At 44.0% G+C, this 18,432-nt stretch overlaps 1 protein-coding gene across 4 annotated transcripts in view; it reads right to left on the bottom strand.

Annotated features, from left to right (window-relative positions):
* IRF2 (interferon regulatory factor 2) overlaps positions 1 to 18,432 on the bottom strand; it is an 84,808-nt gene that overhangs the window by 27,922 nt on the left and 38,454 nt on the right. For all 4 annotated transcript variants that reach the window (XM_006075120.4, XM_006075122.4, XM_006075121.4 and 1 more), the window contains exons 2-5: positions 13,893 to 13,988; positions 5,729 to 5,828; positions 3,878 to 4,054; positions 3,525 to 3,571 (exon numbers count right to left, since the gene is read on the bottom strand). In XM_006075120.4, coding sequence (XP_006075182.1) covers positions 3,525 to 3,571; positions 3,878 to 4,054; positions 5,729 to 5,828; positions 13,893 to 13,979 — 411 coding nt within the window. In that variant the 5' untranslated portion in view covers positions 13,980 to 13,988. The remainder of the gene's footprint in view (positions 1 to 3,524; positions 3,572 to 3,877; positions 4,055 to 5,728; positions 5,829 to 13,892; positions 13,989 to 18,432) is intronic.

Raw genomic sequence — 18,432 nt, 5'->3', positions numbered from 1 at the left:
CCTTGCCTGGAGAATCCCAGGGACAGGGGAGCCTGGTAGGCTGCCATCTCAGGGGTCGCACAGAGTCGGACACGGCTGAAGCGACTTAGCAGCAGCAGTATTTATTCAGGTATCTTAAAAAGAAAAAAAACTTCAACTTTAATTGAAGGAAGACTGGGAAGAGCTTGTTTTAACAGCAAATTTTCATATCTAGTTACTACATGCTTGTGCTTAGTTACCCAGTCATGTCTGACTCTTTGTGACCCCATGGACCATGCCAGGCTCCTTTGTCCATGAGACTTCCCAGGCAAGAATACTAGAGTGGGTTGCTATTTCCTTCTCCAAGGGATCCTCCCGACCCAGGGATCCAACCCACGTCTCCTGCATTAGCCGGTAGATACTAAGCCACAAGGGAAGCATACGTATAAGACAAATTTTCTCTGTAGAAGAAACCTACCTAGTCTATTCAGTTGCATATATGCACAGGACATATGAACTCAGACCTTAGCTGTTTTGACAAACAATAAAAAGTAATGTATGAACATCTCAGTAAAATCCTTTACACAATTCCAGACAATCTGGGGAATGAACTTTGAACCGCTCTACAGAAACATTCAATAAACACTATGCAGCCATGAGCCACAGCACTTGGGAAAGCCTACCAGCCTCCTCCATGTTCCCAGCCTTTGCTGTAAGTCAGATGCAAGGGGATTTATATTCAAAAGTTAAGTTGTGTTTACTTCCGATGAATCGCCTATCTTCTGCTGAAGGAACAATGTCTCTCTGAGGGACACAATTCAGGTACTAAGCAAGTCTACATCACAGCAGGATTTCTCACTGCACCCTCTCCTGGGATGGAATTAACCCACATGGCTGAACCTATGAGGAAAGCTCTTACTTGCTCCCCTGTGTCAATGTGGGGCCTGGCCACATGGAAGACACTGTCATTGGGACAGGGCTGCAGATGACCTTTCCTGCCAAGAACACCACGTGTCATCAATTCGCACACTGATGGACTTGTGAGGGGCACATTCCTCACATTTCCCTACCCCTGAAGTATGACGTGCCTTCTGATCAATTATGTATGTCAAGATTTCACTGCAAGCAATTTTCCTTGCTTACAGATTAAAAAAATAATAGTACATCTTACGATCATTGGCACCTAATAGTCATTGCTTCTGGAGGGTATGTCTGAGCAAAGTCAACTGAAAAGTGAACATCTGTTACTCCATTTTTATTTCTCCATTAACTGAGATTATGAAATTTAATCTGCATTCTAACCCTCCACTCCCTCCCCATATATTTATTTATGCATCTACTTGGTCAACAAATACTCATGTATCTACGCAGTGATCAAATATGTATTAATTATCTGTTTTGTACCAGTGACTAAGCTAGATGCTGTGAAAATATTAATAGCAGTAAATATGACAGAGTTGTACTTAAGACTGTAGCGGATTCTTCAAAATCACATATTTGTGGAAGTTACACTTTTCTGACTAAACGAGAATAATCAGAATGTAGGCCCTAAAAAAAATCCAAATGGTGGGAAATCTGATATAACAAACAACAAGATTTTTTCAATTGCAAGAAAAAATAATTTTTTGAAAGTAACCTAGTGGAAACCCATGGTTAAAAAGACTTGAGACATATACAAAAATCACAACATGTGAACTTTATATGATTTTGATTCAAGTGATCAGACTGTATAAAAACAATGAAACTTATGAGACAAATTAGAAATTTTTAAGCACTGACTGGATGGATATTTGGTGATACTGAAGAACTACTATTAATTTTTTCAGATGTAATAATGATTCTGGATTATTTTTAAAGAACATTTATCTTTTAAAGATATTTATTGAAGTAGTTGTGAAAGAAATGATGTTTGGAATCTGCTTTAAAATATTGGGCTGAATCATATGAAACTATTTTTGCAAGTCAAAAATGGTTGAGTATTTGCAGTTTCATGCATATAGGGAAGTAGACAAAGGTACTAATGTAATAAAATGGCCATGAGCTGACTGATGTTGAAAGTGGGGTGACGGTCTATGAAGTACATTTGACTCACTTGCTTCCTTCCTGTGTGTATAAAATTTTTCCATAATAAAAAGTTAAAATATAAGGCCTATACTGTGCTATATTTACAGTAAGTCACCAACTAAAAATACAGAAAGTGGAAACTAGAGGTCTCACTGCTGAAACACTCTAGCTAAAATATTTCTTTTCCATTGTAGAAGTAAATGTGTCTGAAATTTTAACAATTTACCTAAGTTTTCCCCTCTAATTACCTTCACAAGTCAAACTGAAGTATATTTTTTGTGTGTGTTTTTCTGACTATTTTGACTCAGTGGTTTGCTTTTAAACATTGCGCTGTCTGGATAATTTGGATTTTCCTTCAACAGTTATTCTGGTGTAGAAATCAGAGTACTTGGCATCACTTTTAAGTTCAGTTTGAAGTTAGCATGTGAACTTGGCCACATGTCCCGCTGCCCTTGGGCCCCTGTCACTCAACCTTCTCACGCCACCGTCTCCTCATCTGTAGACAGGGTGCGCTGAAGCAGACCACTGTCTCTCTGATGGTCTACCGGCCCGGACTGTAGAGTCTGCTCTTTGCTTAGCAACTGAAGCTCATCTTCAGTTTCTCATGGGATATTTGGCAATTCTATGGCTTTTGAACAAGGACCCCCCAATCAACACACAAAGACCCTCACAGGGTAGGAGGTTTCAGACTACACAGCCGACGGAAAAGCTCACACACACAAACACATCCCTATGGAAGACCTTTGGGAGTTATGAAAGCTAGTTCTATATTGAGATCCACACAAATAGAGGGCCTGAACAGAGCACAAAGTAATAGTCTATCAAGGGGAAAAAAAAAATATATATATATATATATACACACACACAGATAAATATATATATATACACACACATAAATATATATATATACACACATATATATATATGTGTGTGTGTGCATGTGTGTTCAGTCACTCAGTCACGTCCAATTCTTTTGCAACCCCATGGACTGTAGCCTGCCAGGCTACAGTGGGGCCTGGTGGGCTACTGTTCATGGGGTCACAAAGAGTCGGACACAACCGAGTGACTAAGCACATACATATATAAATGTAGGTATTTAATATAAGTTTATAATACCTAATATACTTTAAAATATATTTAATGGCCTGAAAACATCTTGATATTGTCAGATAGTAGCAGATTGCTGGAGCTTAGCTGGAGCTAAGTGATCAGCTGGCAAAAGTTGTGGGGGCCAGATGGAGGCCTAAGACTGCCAGGCTCAGCGTGGATTTGTGAGTTCATTCATAAATTGTTCAGGGAAATTGGATGAAGCAGGGGAGGTGTGTGTACCTGAGCCCACAAGTGGGCACATGCCAAAGAGGAGACATGAAAGCACAGAAATCACAACAGCAAAGGAAGCAAGATTAAATACGTCACAGAGACCACATCACTTGTCTTCATGAGACAGACTATGAATCACTTGTATGATCACAACTTTGGCCTCCTCTCTGCACAAAGATTACCTTGATGTGCTTCACTCTGTCTTCTTTTTCTGTCTTTGGTTTCTTTCCTGTGGCAACAAAAACAGTTCAGGATTAATCCATGAAGAATGGAGACATTTCCCCTACATTAAATTCTTTCTGAAACTCTCACTGCATTTATTGCTGTAATCTGTAGACCGTCAAGATCCCAAACATTTTTTTTCCTTTCCTTGGGGGCCCTGAGAGTCATTTTACCCAGCCAAGTAAAGGCAGAATTAACATCCACAATGGGAACAGGGTTGTATTCTTGCTGTGGCTACGATTGTGGAAATCAAGAAATCACAAAGGCACTATTTAAGCAACAGTTGTTTTAGCCGGTAAATATCTTTATCTACCTTTCTTAGAAGGTCGCTCAGACATGGGCAGCATCCGGTAGACTCTGAAGGCATTGTTTCCTTTTTTTATGCTTTTGTCCTTGACTTCCTCAATGTCAGGCAAAGAGTTCATGGCACATCGGAAATTCGCCTTCCACGTTTTTGGGTCAGGTTTATCTATTCCTGGTTGATGCTTTCCTAAAAAAATAGTCAAAAGAATGAAGGTTAAGAGAAAAAAAAGAGAGGGAAAATTATTTCCAGAGTAAAAATTTCTGGAAACAGGATTGCTGGCGGGTCATAGAGAGAATGCTTTTCATTCCAGGCCACACCTACAGTGAACAAACGTCCTGGTTTATTCGAGCTGAGAAGGTTCTTGGGATGCGGGAATTTTTGTTTTAAAACCCAACAGTTTCAGGGCTGCTGCTGCTGCTGCTAAGTCGCTTCAGTCGTGTCCGACTCTGTGCGACCCCATAGACGGCAGCCCACCAGGCTCCCCTGTCCCTGGGATTCTCCAGGCAAGAATACTGGAGTGGGTTGCCATTTCCTTCTCCAATGCATGAAAGTGAAAAGTGAAAGTGAAGTTGCTCAGTCGTGTCCAACTCTTAGCGACCCCATGGACTGCAGCCCACCAGGCTCTTCCATCCATGGGATTTTCCAGGCAAGAGTACTGGAGTGGGGTGCCATTGCCTTCTCCCAGTTTCAGGGCAAAGTGGGACCAAACTGGTCACCCTGGGTCTACAAAACAGCTTCAGAGAAAATAAGGGTAGAAATCAATGTGGAGAATCAAGGTAAGGAAAAGAAAAAGCTAGGAGGTCAGGAGGGTTTCCTTGGTAGCTCAGCTGGTAAAGAATCTTCCTGCAACGTGGGAGACCTGGGTTCAATCCCTGGTTGGGAAGATCCCCTGGAGAAGAGAACGACTACCCATTCCAGTATTCTTGCCTGGAAAATTCCATAGACTCTATAGTCCATGGGGTCGAGAAGAGTCGGACATGACTGAGTTACTTTCACTTCACTTCGCTTCAGGAGGTCAGGAGACCAACAAGCATAAGTCACTGGAAGGTCTCCTTTTCAACTGACTCTCAAACAAACAGCTCCCTAGTTAAATGAAATTATAAATAAATAGCTATATAAACAAACAGCAAATAAATAATAAGAAATAAATAGCTAAATAAATAGTATTAATCAAAAATAAGCTAAATAAATAAATAGTAAGAAATACATAGCTAAATAAATAGTAAGAGAAACAGCGCTCTAGTTATATTATTAATAAATATAATCTCAACTACCTTTGGGGGAAATAATTCGACCAAGGTTTACAGCTCCAGAATAAATCAGTTCTACATCCCCCTGGTACACACCTGGGGAACTTCATCAGAAAACCACATTTATATGGCTGAGTTCGTTCACTGTTCATCTGAAACTGCTACAACATTGTTAATCGGATATATCCCAATATACAGTATTTTTGGTGTTAAAAAAATTAAAAAAGAAAACCACATGTCCAGGAAATTTAAAGACTCAGTTTCTATGGAATGGGTGGAGCATCACTTCTGAGTGATGAAGTCTATACCTCATATGTCCTGGATGTGTCTGAAGACAAGTCACAGGTTTATCAGCACTATCTTCATGAAACCATAAGCCAAGGCATTTCACACATGCAGTAAAAATAAAAAGAAACAAGAGCTAACAGTCTATCATATAAGTGAAATTTGCCAAGAGAGTAGAACTTAAATATTCTCAACCAAAAAACAAAGTACACTTTAAATAGCCTGCAATTTAATTTGTCAGTTATACCTTGATTTTTAAAAAGCATGAAACCAACAAAAGAAGAAGCAACAGTGCCAGCCTCTGGAGACGATGTGGGATTCATACCTGTATGGATGGCCCAGTTTCTAAAGAGGGGTGCATCTTTTTCCACATCCCACCCATGTCTAGCAGCATGCATCCAGGGGATCTGAAAAATCTTCTTTTCCTAAAAAAAAAAAAAGTAAATAAGAACTGCAGCCAAGCCAAGGGTTTCAGGCCATCATTGCAGAGGGTTCTAGCTAGTTTCAGCTAGTAAGACTCCCCATTAAGTAAAATCACTGGGTTTGCTGAATGTCTATGGTAAACCAAACCCATTTCCTCACTATGACCCAAACCTTGACAGTCTACCAGGTGAGACTGAGAGGCAGGTGGAGTCTGGTAGGCTAGAAATAAATTTCAAGGTCAAAAGTGATGATTTGGGAAATGCCAATGTGTTTCATTATCTGTGCCTCCTTTTTTACAGGACCACAGGTAAATGGCCACTGACTGAAATGTCTATGGCTTATGATTTATTTCTGTCACTTGGTAAAGAGGAACTCCAGCTGTCTTAGGTAAATTAAACATTAGGCAACTCTAGCATGGAAACATATATACCAACATGTATAAAATAGACAGCCAGTGGGAATTTGAGGTATGATGCAAGGAGCTCAACCCGGGGCTCTGGGACAATCTAGAGGGGTGGGTGGTGTGAGGGAGGCTCAAGAGGGAGGAGACATATGTATATACCTATGGCTGATCCATGCTCATGTATGGTAGAAACCAACACAATACTGTGATTATCCTTCAATTAAAAATAAAGAAATTTTTTAAAATTAGGCAACTCTCCAAAGCAATACTCATTTCACTGCTAAAGGGAAGTCGGGGTGTCTGAGGCCATTGTCAGAGACTGAATCTCTCAATCTGCTCATGCAGCCAACAGAAATGAGAGATTTTGTTTTAGGGACTTCCCCTTCCAGGGGTTCAGTTCAGTCGCTCAGTCGTGTCCGACTCTTTGCGACCCCGTGGACTGCAGCACGCCAGGCCTCCCTGTCTGTCACCAACTTTCGTAGTTTACTCAAACTCAGGTTCAGGGATTAGGGTGGTGGCGGGGGGCGGGGGGCGGGGGGCGCGGAACAGGTTTGATCCCTGGCTGGGGAAATAAAGATTCCACATGACAGATGGCGTGGCCAAAAATATATAAAATAAAATAAATAAAATTGAGAAGTTAAAAAAAAAATTTAAAAAGATTTTGTTCTAATCCCTGTGTCTACTACCCTGCCTGAGGAGAAAGCAACAAATATAAACAAAGATGTACCAATTATGTGAGGATGACACTCTTTTTCTGAAGAAAAGTCCCTCAAGTACAGTTCTTGTCATAGAAGACCTTCTCCATCTCTCTTACATCCCAACTCAAAACTGCTTAAATCAACCCTGGCAAATGTATGACTAGAAACTAGTGCTCTGGAAACAAAATAGTAAAACTACTTATGTGAAACCCAATTTACTTTGCATGTTCACATGGTCTCAGTTTTGGTTCTTGCAACACTTGAAGGAGCTGGGTATATGTTACTATTTCCGCTTTACAGTTAAGGAAACTGAGGAACAGATTTAAATTATCTATTCAAGGAACTCACGGTAATATTAGTAAATATCCAAATTCAGAACCTAGGTCATGTGATCCCATATTCAATCACTAACACACTGCCAGTTGTCTCCCAGGGTTTACATTTAGATTTCCTGACCTACAACAGATCCGCTGACTTGGATTCCATGCAGATTAAAGACCAAGAAAACTGTATTTTTTTAAAGCTCTCAAGGTAGGTCTGATCGTTTCTAGGGAGGGGGGGGAAAAAATCCCTGCACAATACACTGAAGCAGCAAAGTAAATGTCAGGAGGGATTTCCCACCTCTTTGGTTTCACACAATGAAAGATACAAACGGGCCCCACCGACCCAAAAGGGACTTGATGCCTCCCACAGAACCAATCACAAAGCCTGAACTAAAAATATGTCAGAACATTTGAGGGTTCCCCAGAACTGTTAAAGGGGAAAATTCCATGTATATAAAACGTAGTCAATAAAGAAGAACTGAAAGTGAGAGGTTTTTCATAAAACCCTCCGTGTTCACACTGTATCATCCACTGAGAGAGGGCGGGGTTTCAGGTTGGCCAGTTTCAAAAGGGCGGTGATCTGAAGAGGGTTGAGTGAAACTTTATTTTTTATGGTAGACGAATATCAGAACACAAAATCACTCAATGCAGTTTTTAACATTCCCAGGGGGAAAAAAAAAACCCATAAATTTATCTCTGAAAGAATTTTTCCTGAAGTACACAACCAGAATCTAAAGGTTTATGCTTAAAGATACAGACCTTTAAAGAATCAGACTCTTGCACTTTTTTATAGATCAAAGGAGATCTGGGGTGACACAATCTGAAATCAATCTCCTGAGACACAAAATTGATTCTGATAAGCAGATCTTTTCAAGCCTGTGTGTGTGCGCAAGCATACATAACTTAGTGATTCAACAACAGCAACAACACACAAACACACACATACCTCCAAATCTAGTCTCCCAGAAATCATGCCCAAATCATGAAACCATGAAAGTAATGACTGAACCTAGCAATCATCCACCATGAATCCCCTTGAAAGGGGCAAGGGACCTAAATAGACATTTTCCCAGGGTGGCTATACACACTGTGTATGGAAGGACTGAACACAACAGCAGATGTAGAGACCTCTGCCCACCTGTAGGCAGGACAGATGAGCCCGGCTCAAGTTGAGAACATCTGAGATAATTCTGAGCAACGCAGAACAAACATACCTTGACCCCCAAGCGGAATCCAGCCTTCTTATCTCCCACGGCTGCTCCACTCCCCCAATATCTATAAGATGTTCCAGTGTCTCTTGCTATTTTCATTTGGACTTCTCACTGTGTTCTGAGATGGCCTGATATTTACACAAGTACAAGCCTGCTTTCAAAGTGCAGAGCAGGAAAAGGTCGGAATTACCCAATGACCTCCAGGGCTCAGGGAGGGAGCCTTGGCGCCTGGGTCCAGGCAGACCTCCACGGAGAAACAGGAACTTCAATAAGCAGGGTGGGAATCAATCGAAGTGATGAGAACAGTGAACCTGGATGCCGCCTCCTTCCTTCCTCAAGAAATAGCCCAGGGAAACCACAAAATCAAGCATGAGGACAAATCCAGATCAGACCTAGTCTCTTCAACAAGCCAATGGAGAGACAGCAAAAAGGGAGCAGGCGTTGCTCATAGTCAGGAACCAAACACAACCTAGGGGTCTGCTGTGGCTTCTGATGGAACAAATAAATCCTAGAAAGATATCTGGGGAATAGTCAGGTATTCTAAATAGGAACGGGGCAGTAATGGCACTTTAAATGATAACTAATTATGATTAATTTATGATTATCCAATTGGTAATGGTATTGTGAATCCATAAGAAAATGTTCTTGGGTCTTACAGATATACCCAGTCAGGGAGTTGCTTTAGTCACCTCCCAATTAATAGTTATCCAATCTAGATGTGAGTTTTAAATCTAGAAGGGAATTTGCTACATTATTCTTTCTAGTCGTTAGATCATTCAAGCATACTATGTGTATTTGCAAATACTCATAATAAAAAGCAACTGGCCCAAGCCACAGCCACGTTCAGGAGCTAGGTACAATGCTGCTGTGCAAACCTCCTTATTGCTCCTCCAGAGGAATCCAGAGCACCTGTTCCATCAGCCTCTAACCCCTCAAGTATTGGAAACAGGAGATGCAAACAAATTCAAGGCGTTAATTAGCCACCTATCTATCTTCCCTGGTGGCTCAGTGGCAAAGAATCTGCTTGTTAAGCAGGAGACGCAGGTTCGATCCCTGGGTCAGGAAGATCCCTGGGAGAAGGAAATGGCAACCCAATCCAGTATTCTTGCCTGGGAAATCCCATGGACAGAGGAGACTGGGGAGCTCCAGTCCACAGTGTTACAAAGAGTCGGATACAACTGAGCAACAGACTTTCATTCACTTCCCCACCCCTTCATGTATTGGAAGCAGGAGATGGAAACAAATTTAAGGCATTAACTGGCCACCTATTTATCTCTCACTAGGAATGCACTGGGTATGATGGAGTCTCCGTTTGAGAGCAATGTGACCGTCGCCAACCCAGTGTTCTTGAGTCTAATTATCTTAATAGAACAAATACAGAGTCATCGATGTTCCTCCCGTTCAAGTAGCCATCCTTCATCCATTCATTCTCAGCACAAGGTTACTTGGAGCCTCCAGGGTGTCAGGCCTGGCGCTGAGCTCTCAGCAATGGTCAAGACAGCCCTGGTACATGGCCAGCCTGGAGTGCCTCCCCGTGAGCACCCGGAACGACAAAGCCCCGAGGGTGGCACAGCTTTTCTAAGACTCACAACAGCCCTCAGCAGAAGAGAATTGGGGATGACCTCAAACCACTCAAAATACAAGTAGGGATTCTTGGGCTTATGAATGGGCAGGGAATAACAGTGGGGTCTGAGTGAAATATTTTATGCAGACAGCTGAACGCCAGCAAGCCTAAGTTAGCAGAAACCTATGAACAGATGCTCTGGGGAGGTGTGGGTACAGACAGGAAATGCCCCGAGGCCACCCAACATCTACAGTGACCACAGCCACAGGGCGTTTCTGTCTGCGTTGGGCCCTCAGGCAGCCCAGGAGCTGCGGGCACAGCATCGTCCTGGGAGGTGCCATCTGCTGCAGCCACTGCCCCCTCTCTGTCCTTCAGCCTGGCCCATGCCCAGCCCAGCAGAGGACAAGGGGGTGGAGGTCTCCTGTCCTTCTGCACCAGGGAAGGCACTCAGGAGCCAAGAGCCAGGTGAGTAAGGCTCCACACGAAGGACTGCCTGAGGGGCGCTAAGTGTTCAGCTGCACCAAGAAGAATCCATTCACTTTCTGGTCCTCTTTAGAGCGCAGTGGATTGCAAGGAGATCAAACCGGTCAATCCTGAAGGAAATCAACTCTACAAATTCATTGGAAGGACTGATGCTGAAGCTGAAGCTCCAATCCTTTGGCCACCTGATGTGAAAAGCCGACGCACTGGAAAAGACCCTGATGCTGGGAAAGACTGAAGGCAGGAGAAGAAGGGGACAACCGAGGATGAGATGGTTAGATGGCTTCACCGACTCAATGGACCTGAATTTGAACAAACTCCAGAGACAGTGGAGGACAGAGGAGCCTGGTGTGCTGCAGTCTATGGGTTTGAAAAGAGTCGGACACAACTTAGCGACTGAACAACAAAATCCAAAATACAAGGACACAGGGGTTTGAGCAAAAGGTATCTTGGTGGACAGCCCAGGTGAAGAAGTAGCTCTGAGAGGCGGTGTAAGCTTCCTTGGCCTGTCATAACAAACTGCCACACACTGAATGGCTTAGCACCACAGAAATGGATCCTATTATTTTTCAGTGGAAGCCAGAATTCCAAAATCAAGACATCAGCAAGCCTCTAAGGAGAATCCTCCCTTGCCTCTTCCAGCTTCCAGTAGGTCCAGGTGCTCTTGACTTATGGCTGCAGCACTCTAGTCCCTGCCTCCTTCTCCACTTGGCCTTTCCCTCTGTGGGTGTGTCTCCTCATCTGTGTCCTTTTTTTTTTTTAAGATTTTTTTTTTAATTTTTATGCAGACCATTATTTTAAAGTCTTCACTGAATATGTTACAATATTGCTTCTGTTCTATGTTTTGGTTTCTTGGCTGCTAGGCATGTGAGCTCTTGGCTCCCTGACCAGGGATTGAACCTACACCCCTTGCACTGGAAGGTGAATTATCTTAACCACTTGACTGCCAGGGAAGTCCCTCTTCTGTGTCTTATAAGGACCCTTGTCACTGGATCAGCCCACCAGGTAATCCAGGATGATCTCATCTCGACATCCTTAAGTTAATTACATCCGCCAAGATCCTTTCTCTAAATAAGGTCACAACCACAGGTTCTGGGGGTCAGGATGTGGACATATCTTTGAGGGGGGCTACCACTCAACCTACTACAGACAACAAACTGCAGTGTATTAAGAGCCCACTTGCAGGAGACGTGGTGATGTTTAAAGCACGCCACTGTGTCAAGCTAGCCAAAACAGGTGGGTGGGTTTTGAAAAGGAAAAAGCAAAGGCAAACAACTGACTTCTCTTCAGAAATCAGGAACATCTGCTTTAATTTCACATCCTAAATCAATATAGGCAATATTACCAATTCTTCAGAATATAATCCTCCTAAACCTCTGAGCCTTGATTTCCTTGTCTGCAAAATGACAAAAAAATCTACCTGATGACTTGTCAAAACTTAACATTCAGAAAACTAAGATCATGGCATCTGGTCCCATCACTGCATGGCAAATGGATGGGGAAACAGTGGAAACAGTGACTTTATTTTTGGGGGCTCCAAAATCACTGAAGATGGTGACTGCAGCCATGAAATTAAAAGATGTTTGCTCTTGGGAAGAAAAGTTATGACCAACCTAGACAGCTTACTAAAAAGCAGAGACATTACTTTGCCAACAAAGGTCCGTCTAGTCAAAGCTATGGTTTTTCCAGTAGTCATGTATGGATGCGAGAGCTGGACTATAAAGAAAGCTGAGCGCTGAAGAACTAATGCTTTTGAACTGTGGTGTTGGAGAAGACTCTTGAGAGTCCCTTGGACTGCAAGGAGATCCAACCAGTCCATCCTAAAGGAAATCAGTCCTAAATATTCATTTGAAAGACTGATGCTGAAGCTGAAACTCCAATGCTTTGGCCACCTGATGAGAAGAACTGACTCACTTGAAAAGACCCTGATGCTGGGAAAGATTGAGGGCGGGAGGAGAAGGGGATGACAGAGGATAAGATGATTGGATGGCATTACCAACTTGATGGATCAGACCTGCTCTGGGAGTGGACAGGGAGGCCTGGCGTGCTGCAGTCCATGGGGTCGCAAAGAGTCGGACACGACTGAGCGACTGAACTGAACTGATGACTTGTTTCTTTGGAAGAGGCTAATTACAAAGCCCCTCCAGGATACAAATCTAAAATACTACAGACACAGCAAGGCTGGAAAAATATATCGTTTGCCCTAAGACCTTAGAATATAGGACAGGTCATTTGAAATGAGCATATGCTTTACTTAAAATATTTGTTTACTTCTATGCCATCTTGTTTCAGAAGGGACTTATTTAAATAGATACATTCAAATATAATACACATTACATTTAAAATAAATGAAAAAATAGGTAAACGAGGAGGAAGAAAAAAAGAAATAAGATTGAGAGATATCTCTGAAGATAAAAATGAAGTAAGGAGCAATATTCATACAAAAATTAGGCTGAACAATATTTTGTACACTTGTTAGGAGCAGCCACAATCTGGCTGTCAGCTCTCCGCACGTGATGCAAAGGTAAAGCCTGACCTGCTAAATTATTCATCATGTCCTTAAGAAAAACACGGGGAGGTAGAGGAGGAAAAAGACACTTGCTCAGAAGAACCGTAATACTCCTAGTAGTGGGAGAGAAATCTCTCTTGGGCTGTCTTAAAGAAAGTATGCTGTAGTCATTGCTTTTCTAGATTATAACTGAATGTTTCCAGGCGTTCTTTATGTTTACATCCAATGGTTCCTGATTCATCCCCTAAGAGTAAGGATCAACTAAACTGAGGGTTTTGAGGTTGATAAAAGTAAGAAAGTATTTATGTACATATGTGGGAGGGGGTTGTAAAAGACAGAATACTGCTTTTTTCGGACAGGTAGGCACACAAACAGGGTTTCATAATAAAAGTAAAATAAGTTTTTTAAGACAAAAACAAAAGTTGTCTTTACATAGAGAATACTGAAAAGAAAATGAATATGCTCCTTTCCCAATAGAAAGCCCTAGAGTTTCCATGTCCTCCAACCCTAGAAAACCAGGAGAAGCAAGAAAGAATATTCAGAGATGGAGAAGGGTAAGAAGCACTGAATAGAAGCACTGAAATAGAAATAGAAATAGGAAGCCAGATGCTTCCCATAACAGTCATCCATGAGACCAGAGCCTTAACTCAGGGTCGAGGCTACAGTCTGAAGTGATGATAAATCTTTTTTATGATTCTTTGATATTTTCATAATCCCTTTTGCTTGGTTGGTTTTTGTAATAAATAAGCATACTATTTTGAACACAAAGAACAATTTTACTTGGGGTAGTTCACAGGCAGCTGCTTTTAGTAGGGATCTCTCTCTCACAGACACACACACACACTCACATACATACACACACACACGCACACACTTACCTTGCTAAGCCACTTCAGCCCTGGTATCATATTTGAGTTGATCTGTTCTTCCAGCCATGGGCGCATACGCATCCTTTCCACCGGCATGGTGTCTTTCTGCAGAAGAGCAAACACAACATCAGGCATTTCTGCTGCTCACTGTCATATCCCCTGATGAAGTCTGACACCATGCCTGACCGACTGTATACTCCTCTTCCTCAAAATCGCACAGCTTATATATACCCGGGCCGGGGGGCTATGAGAGTATATTAGGGGCTTTGCCCTGAAGCGTCCTGCCCCACTCATTCCTGAGGGGCTGTCTCCGTGGGGCGATGGTGAGTGAGGGCCACCACGCCTGCTCTCAGCTAAGAGGGTCCCATGATGAAGAAATGCAGCCAGTCAGAGGGCTCAGATACCTAACACTTGGGGTTTGCGCATGCGTGCTCAGTAGCGGCCAAGTTTTTGTGACCCTATGGACGTAGCCTGCCAGGATCCTCTGTCCATGGGATTATCCAGGTAAGAATACTGTAATGGGTTGCCATTCCCTTCTCCAGGGGATCTTCCTAACCAGGGATCAAACCTGCATTTCCTGTGTTTCTGGCATTGGCAGGCAGATTCTCTACCACTGTACCACCTGGGAAACCCTAAGGCTAGGTTTTACCCCCTCCCAACCCGGCTGTGTTTACGGCAGATACCTTCAGTGTATCAGGTACCCAGAGGACCAGTGTTTTACAAGTACCCTTTGGCATCATCTTTTATTTAAGAGCCAAGGGTGGACACAGCCATTCCTTTGGGATATCTGAGTTATTGACAAGCTTCGAAATCCCAACACGGGCATGTTTCGGCAAGCTCTTAAGGTATCAGTTCATTTGGTTTCAAGGTCTTTCACCAATTAGCCATCCCCTCCTAATGTAGTCTGTCTCCCCGCAGAGCACACCAGCCTCCTGCTCTGGCTTCAGCATCACTTTTATGTGAAAGCATCTCTTATTCAGAGTGCTCCCTCAAGGATCTTTCTTCACTGCTACCGGCCCCCTCTGACCTGGGGTCACCTTTCCTCCACCAGCCCACAAAACACCCCTCCCTCCTCCTTCCAGATGCATTTCTACACAGTCTATCCCTTGCCCACCTAAATATACCCAGAGTGGGATCACTCATTTATCTTCAGCCTATTTACACACAAGTCTGCATTCGATCCAAAAGCAGAGACAATGGCGACCACGTCTCCAATTCCACAGGACATCATGGACGGTAGGACACGACACTCTTCAACCCTTGGCTGCCTCATCTATCCTTGGCTCATTTTCTCCTCCAGAAATGAGCTCTGGATATTCTGTTCCGATGACTTTGGGCTAGGATGATCACAGTCTCAGTAACGCTCTCTTCCAGCTCGCAAAGGACTTCCTGTCTCCTCTGTGCCCAGACCGCAGCTTGCACCAGAGGGCAAGCATCACTACGAGCCACCTGGAGCTGCACTCTCTGCCCGTAAAGCCTATTTCGACTCTAGAATTAAGCCTAGCCCTTGCCTTTCCCTTGGACCTTTTCCCTACTTCTGACCCACTCGCTGTCACAGACACCGCCTCCTCCTTGCTCCTCTTTCCCGGCCTCGCCAATCCTGAGCCATTCTCCGAGATCCAGTCTCCGCCCTCCTCCCCACAAGGCCTCCCAGACATGCCAGCTGCAAGAATCCCTCCTCCTCCACGTCCCACAATGCCCACGATCTTGTACTGCTCATCGGAAAATCAAACATTGCTATAGGGCAGCTATTCTAAGGTTGTGTTTATTCTTACTAACTCTTACCTTTTTAAACGGAAACTTCTCAGCTGTGCCCACCCTCTCCTCTTTCCAAAGAGTAACTTCACTGAGAGCAGGAACTCCAGCTCTCATAGGTCTTTGGATAATCCTACAAAACCTAAATGCAGCCGTGCCCTCCAAGAGATGTGCAATACAAGGACCAGTTCTGAACGTCAGCCAAGATGGGGTCACCACGGCAGGCTGGCCCTGTCCACTCATCTGGTGGCTTCAGGAATGAGAGGAACCACAGGGACACCCCGAAAGGACGTGGGAGAGCCACAGGGAGCCCCACATGGCTGCTCTGAATGGGTCTCAAGCTGTTCCAATCACTCGCTCCTCCATTCACAGGTCATATATCAAGAGTGATGCTCCAGGAACAGGAAGGAAGGAGATGGTCCCTGCCACCTAGGGACTCCTGGTCTAGCAGGAGACAGGGGACAAGACAATTCCCACAGCCCAGGGTGCCTCCTGTGTACAGAATGATAAGGAGAGAGTTCTGGAAGCATGGGGGAAAGCTGTCCATATTAGATCTACTGGGTGACCAAGCATGGCGAAGGCTCTGCCCAGCTGACCCTGCAGATCCTCCTTCTTAAAAGGATCTCAAGACACAGAGAGGGGGCAGGCAGGTCTGGGCAGTAGAGAGGGGTGAGGAGGCATGGATACAAGGTGACAGCGCTTCTGAGGGGACAAGATGAAAGCAGAACCGCTGTGGCCCAGGAACCTCTGCAGCCCTACCTTAGCTCAGCAACACGGAAACATGCCCCTGCTTTCCATCTGTAATTTATAACATGTTCCTCCCCTGTATTTTTTTTTTTTTTTACAAACAACCCATTTAGGAAAAAATGGTCACCTGAAATAAGGCAAAAAACTTTCTATCTTTAAAGCCTGTGTGGGGAAATACAATCAATCTTCATTATTCGAGGATTTCATATTTGCAAATGTACCTACTCACTAAGTATTTCTATCACCCAAATTGATCCTTGGGGTGTTCCCTAGCCCTTCACAGACATGCCCAGAGATGTGGAAATCCTGAGTCAGCAGGTCCACACGCTCCCAACTAAGGTGAAACCGGTGACATCCTGCCTTCTTATTTCAGCTCTCACACTATAAATACGTGTCCTTTTCACAGTCTATCCAGTGCAACATTTTTCACATTTTCCTGCCTTTTTGTCGGTGATTTTGCCATTTAAAATGGCCCCCAGAGTGGGCTGTCTGAAACGCTGTCAACCATCTCTAAGTGCAAGAAGGCTGTGACGTGACTTTTAGAGAAAATATGTGTGTGAGATAAACTTCCTTCAGGCACGAGTTACTGCTTGTTGTCTACAAGATGTAATAAATATGGAGTCTTTAAAACAGAAGCACGTAAAACAAGATTACATATCAATGAGTTGATGAAAATGTGATCAGAGGCTCACAGGAACCTAATGTCTTTGGAGAAGAGGGAAATGCAGACACAGACACATAGAGAGAGGCTGCTTCCCAGGTGGCTCTGTGGAACAATCTGCCGCAATGCAGGAGGCGCAGAAGATGTGGGTTTGATCCCTGGGTCAGGAAGATCCCCTGGAGGAGGAAATGGCAGCCCACTCCAGTATTCTTGCCTGGAGAATCCCATGGACAGAGGAGCCTGGTGGGCTACACAGCCTATGAAGTGAAGTGAAGTAGCTCAGTCGTGTCCGACTCTTTGTGATCCCATGGACTGTAGTCTACCAGGCTTCTCTGTCCATGGGATTTTCCAGGTAAGAGTATTGGAGTGGGTTGCCATTTCCTTCTCTAGGAGATCTTCCTGACTCAGGGATTGAACTCAGGTCTCCTGCATTGCAGGCAGACGCTTTACCCTCTGAGCCACCAGGGAAGCCACACAGCCTATAGGGACTTGCATAGAGTCAGACACAACTGAGTGACTGAGCATACACACACACACACACACACACACACACACACACAGAAGCCCACGTGCAGACACAGTCACAGGGGGCAGACAGCCATGTGAGGACAGAGGCAGAGACTGGAGTGATGCAGCCACAAGCCAAGGACTGTGTGCAACCCACCAGAAGCTGGAAGAGGCCAGGAACGACCCTCCCCTGGAGGTTTAAGAGGGAGAACAGCCCTACAAACACTTTAACCTGGGGCTTCCAGCTTTCAGAACTGTAAGAGAATAGATTCCTGTTGAAGTCACACAATTTGTGGTACTTTGTTATGGCCACCCTAGGAAACTTAATGCAGAAGATGCTCTGAGTCAGGTGACAGGTCTCCTGGTCTGTCTATAGTTAAAGGAAGATGGGACAGCAGACAGTGCAAAGACCCCAGGGGCAGGAGGACCAGCTGCAGAAGGCAGTCAACAACAGGGTGATGTCAGAGATAGGCTGACCCCACAGGCCTGCAAAACCATGCTTAGGATTTTGGTCATCATCCCAAGAGTGAAGAGAAAACTAGAGATTTATACCAACCAATGATATTATCAGTGTTGTGAACAGTAAAGATAAGAGCTGATTATAAAACCTAGACCAAGGCTCCACCAACGTTAACGCACATACAAATCTCGATTCAGGAAGTCTAGGGGAGCCCTGGGATTCTCAATTTCTAACAAGCTCATAGGTCATTGGATCACACTCTGAAGAGCAAGGCTCCAGACTCACTTGGTTCTTCTGCGAAGAGTCTGGTTCTTGCTACAAAATCTGGTCGTCCCGGCAGACAGCCCCCTCCACTAGTCTCTGTGCGTCATGTTCTGCAGCGTCATCTATCTGTTGACCCAGTCCATTTACATACGTCT

This window comes from Bubalus bubalis, chromosome 1 (assembly GCF_019923935.1).
Source record: "Bubalus bubalis isolate 160015118507 breed Murrah chromosome 1, NDDB_SH_1, whole genome shotgun sequence".
In the NCBI taxonomy this organism is placed as follows: domain Eukaryota; kingdom Metazoa; phylum Chordata; class Mammalia; order Artiodactyla; family Bovidae; genus Bubalus; species Bubalus bubalis.
The sequence above is the reverse complement of the archived record's forward strand: the minus strand, read 5'-3'. Positions and strand labels throughout refer to the sequence as shown.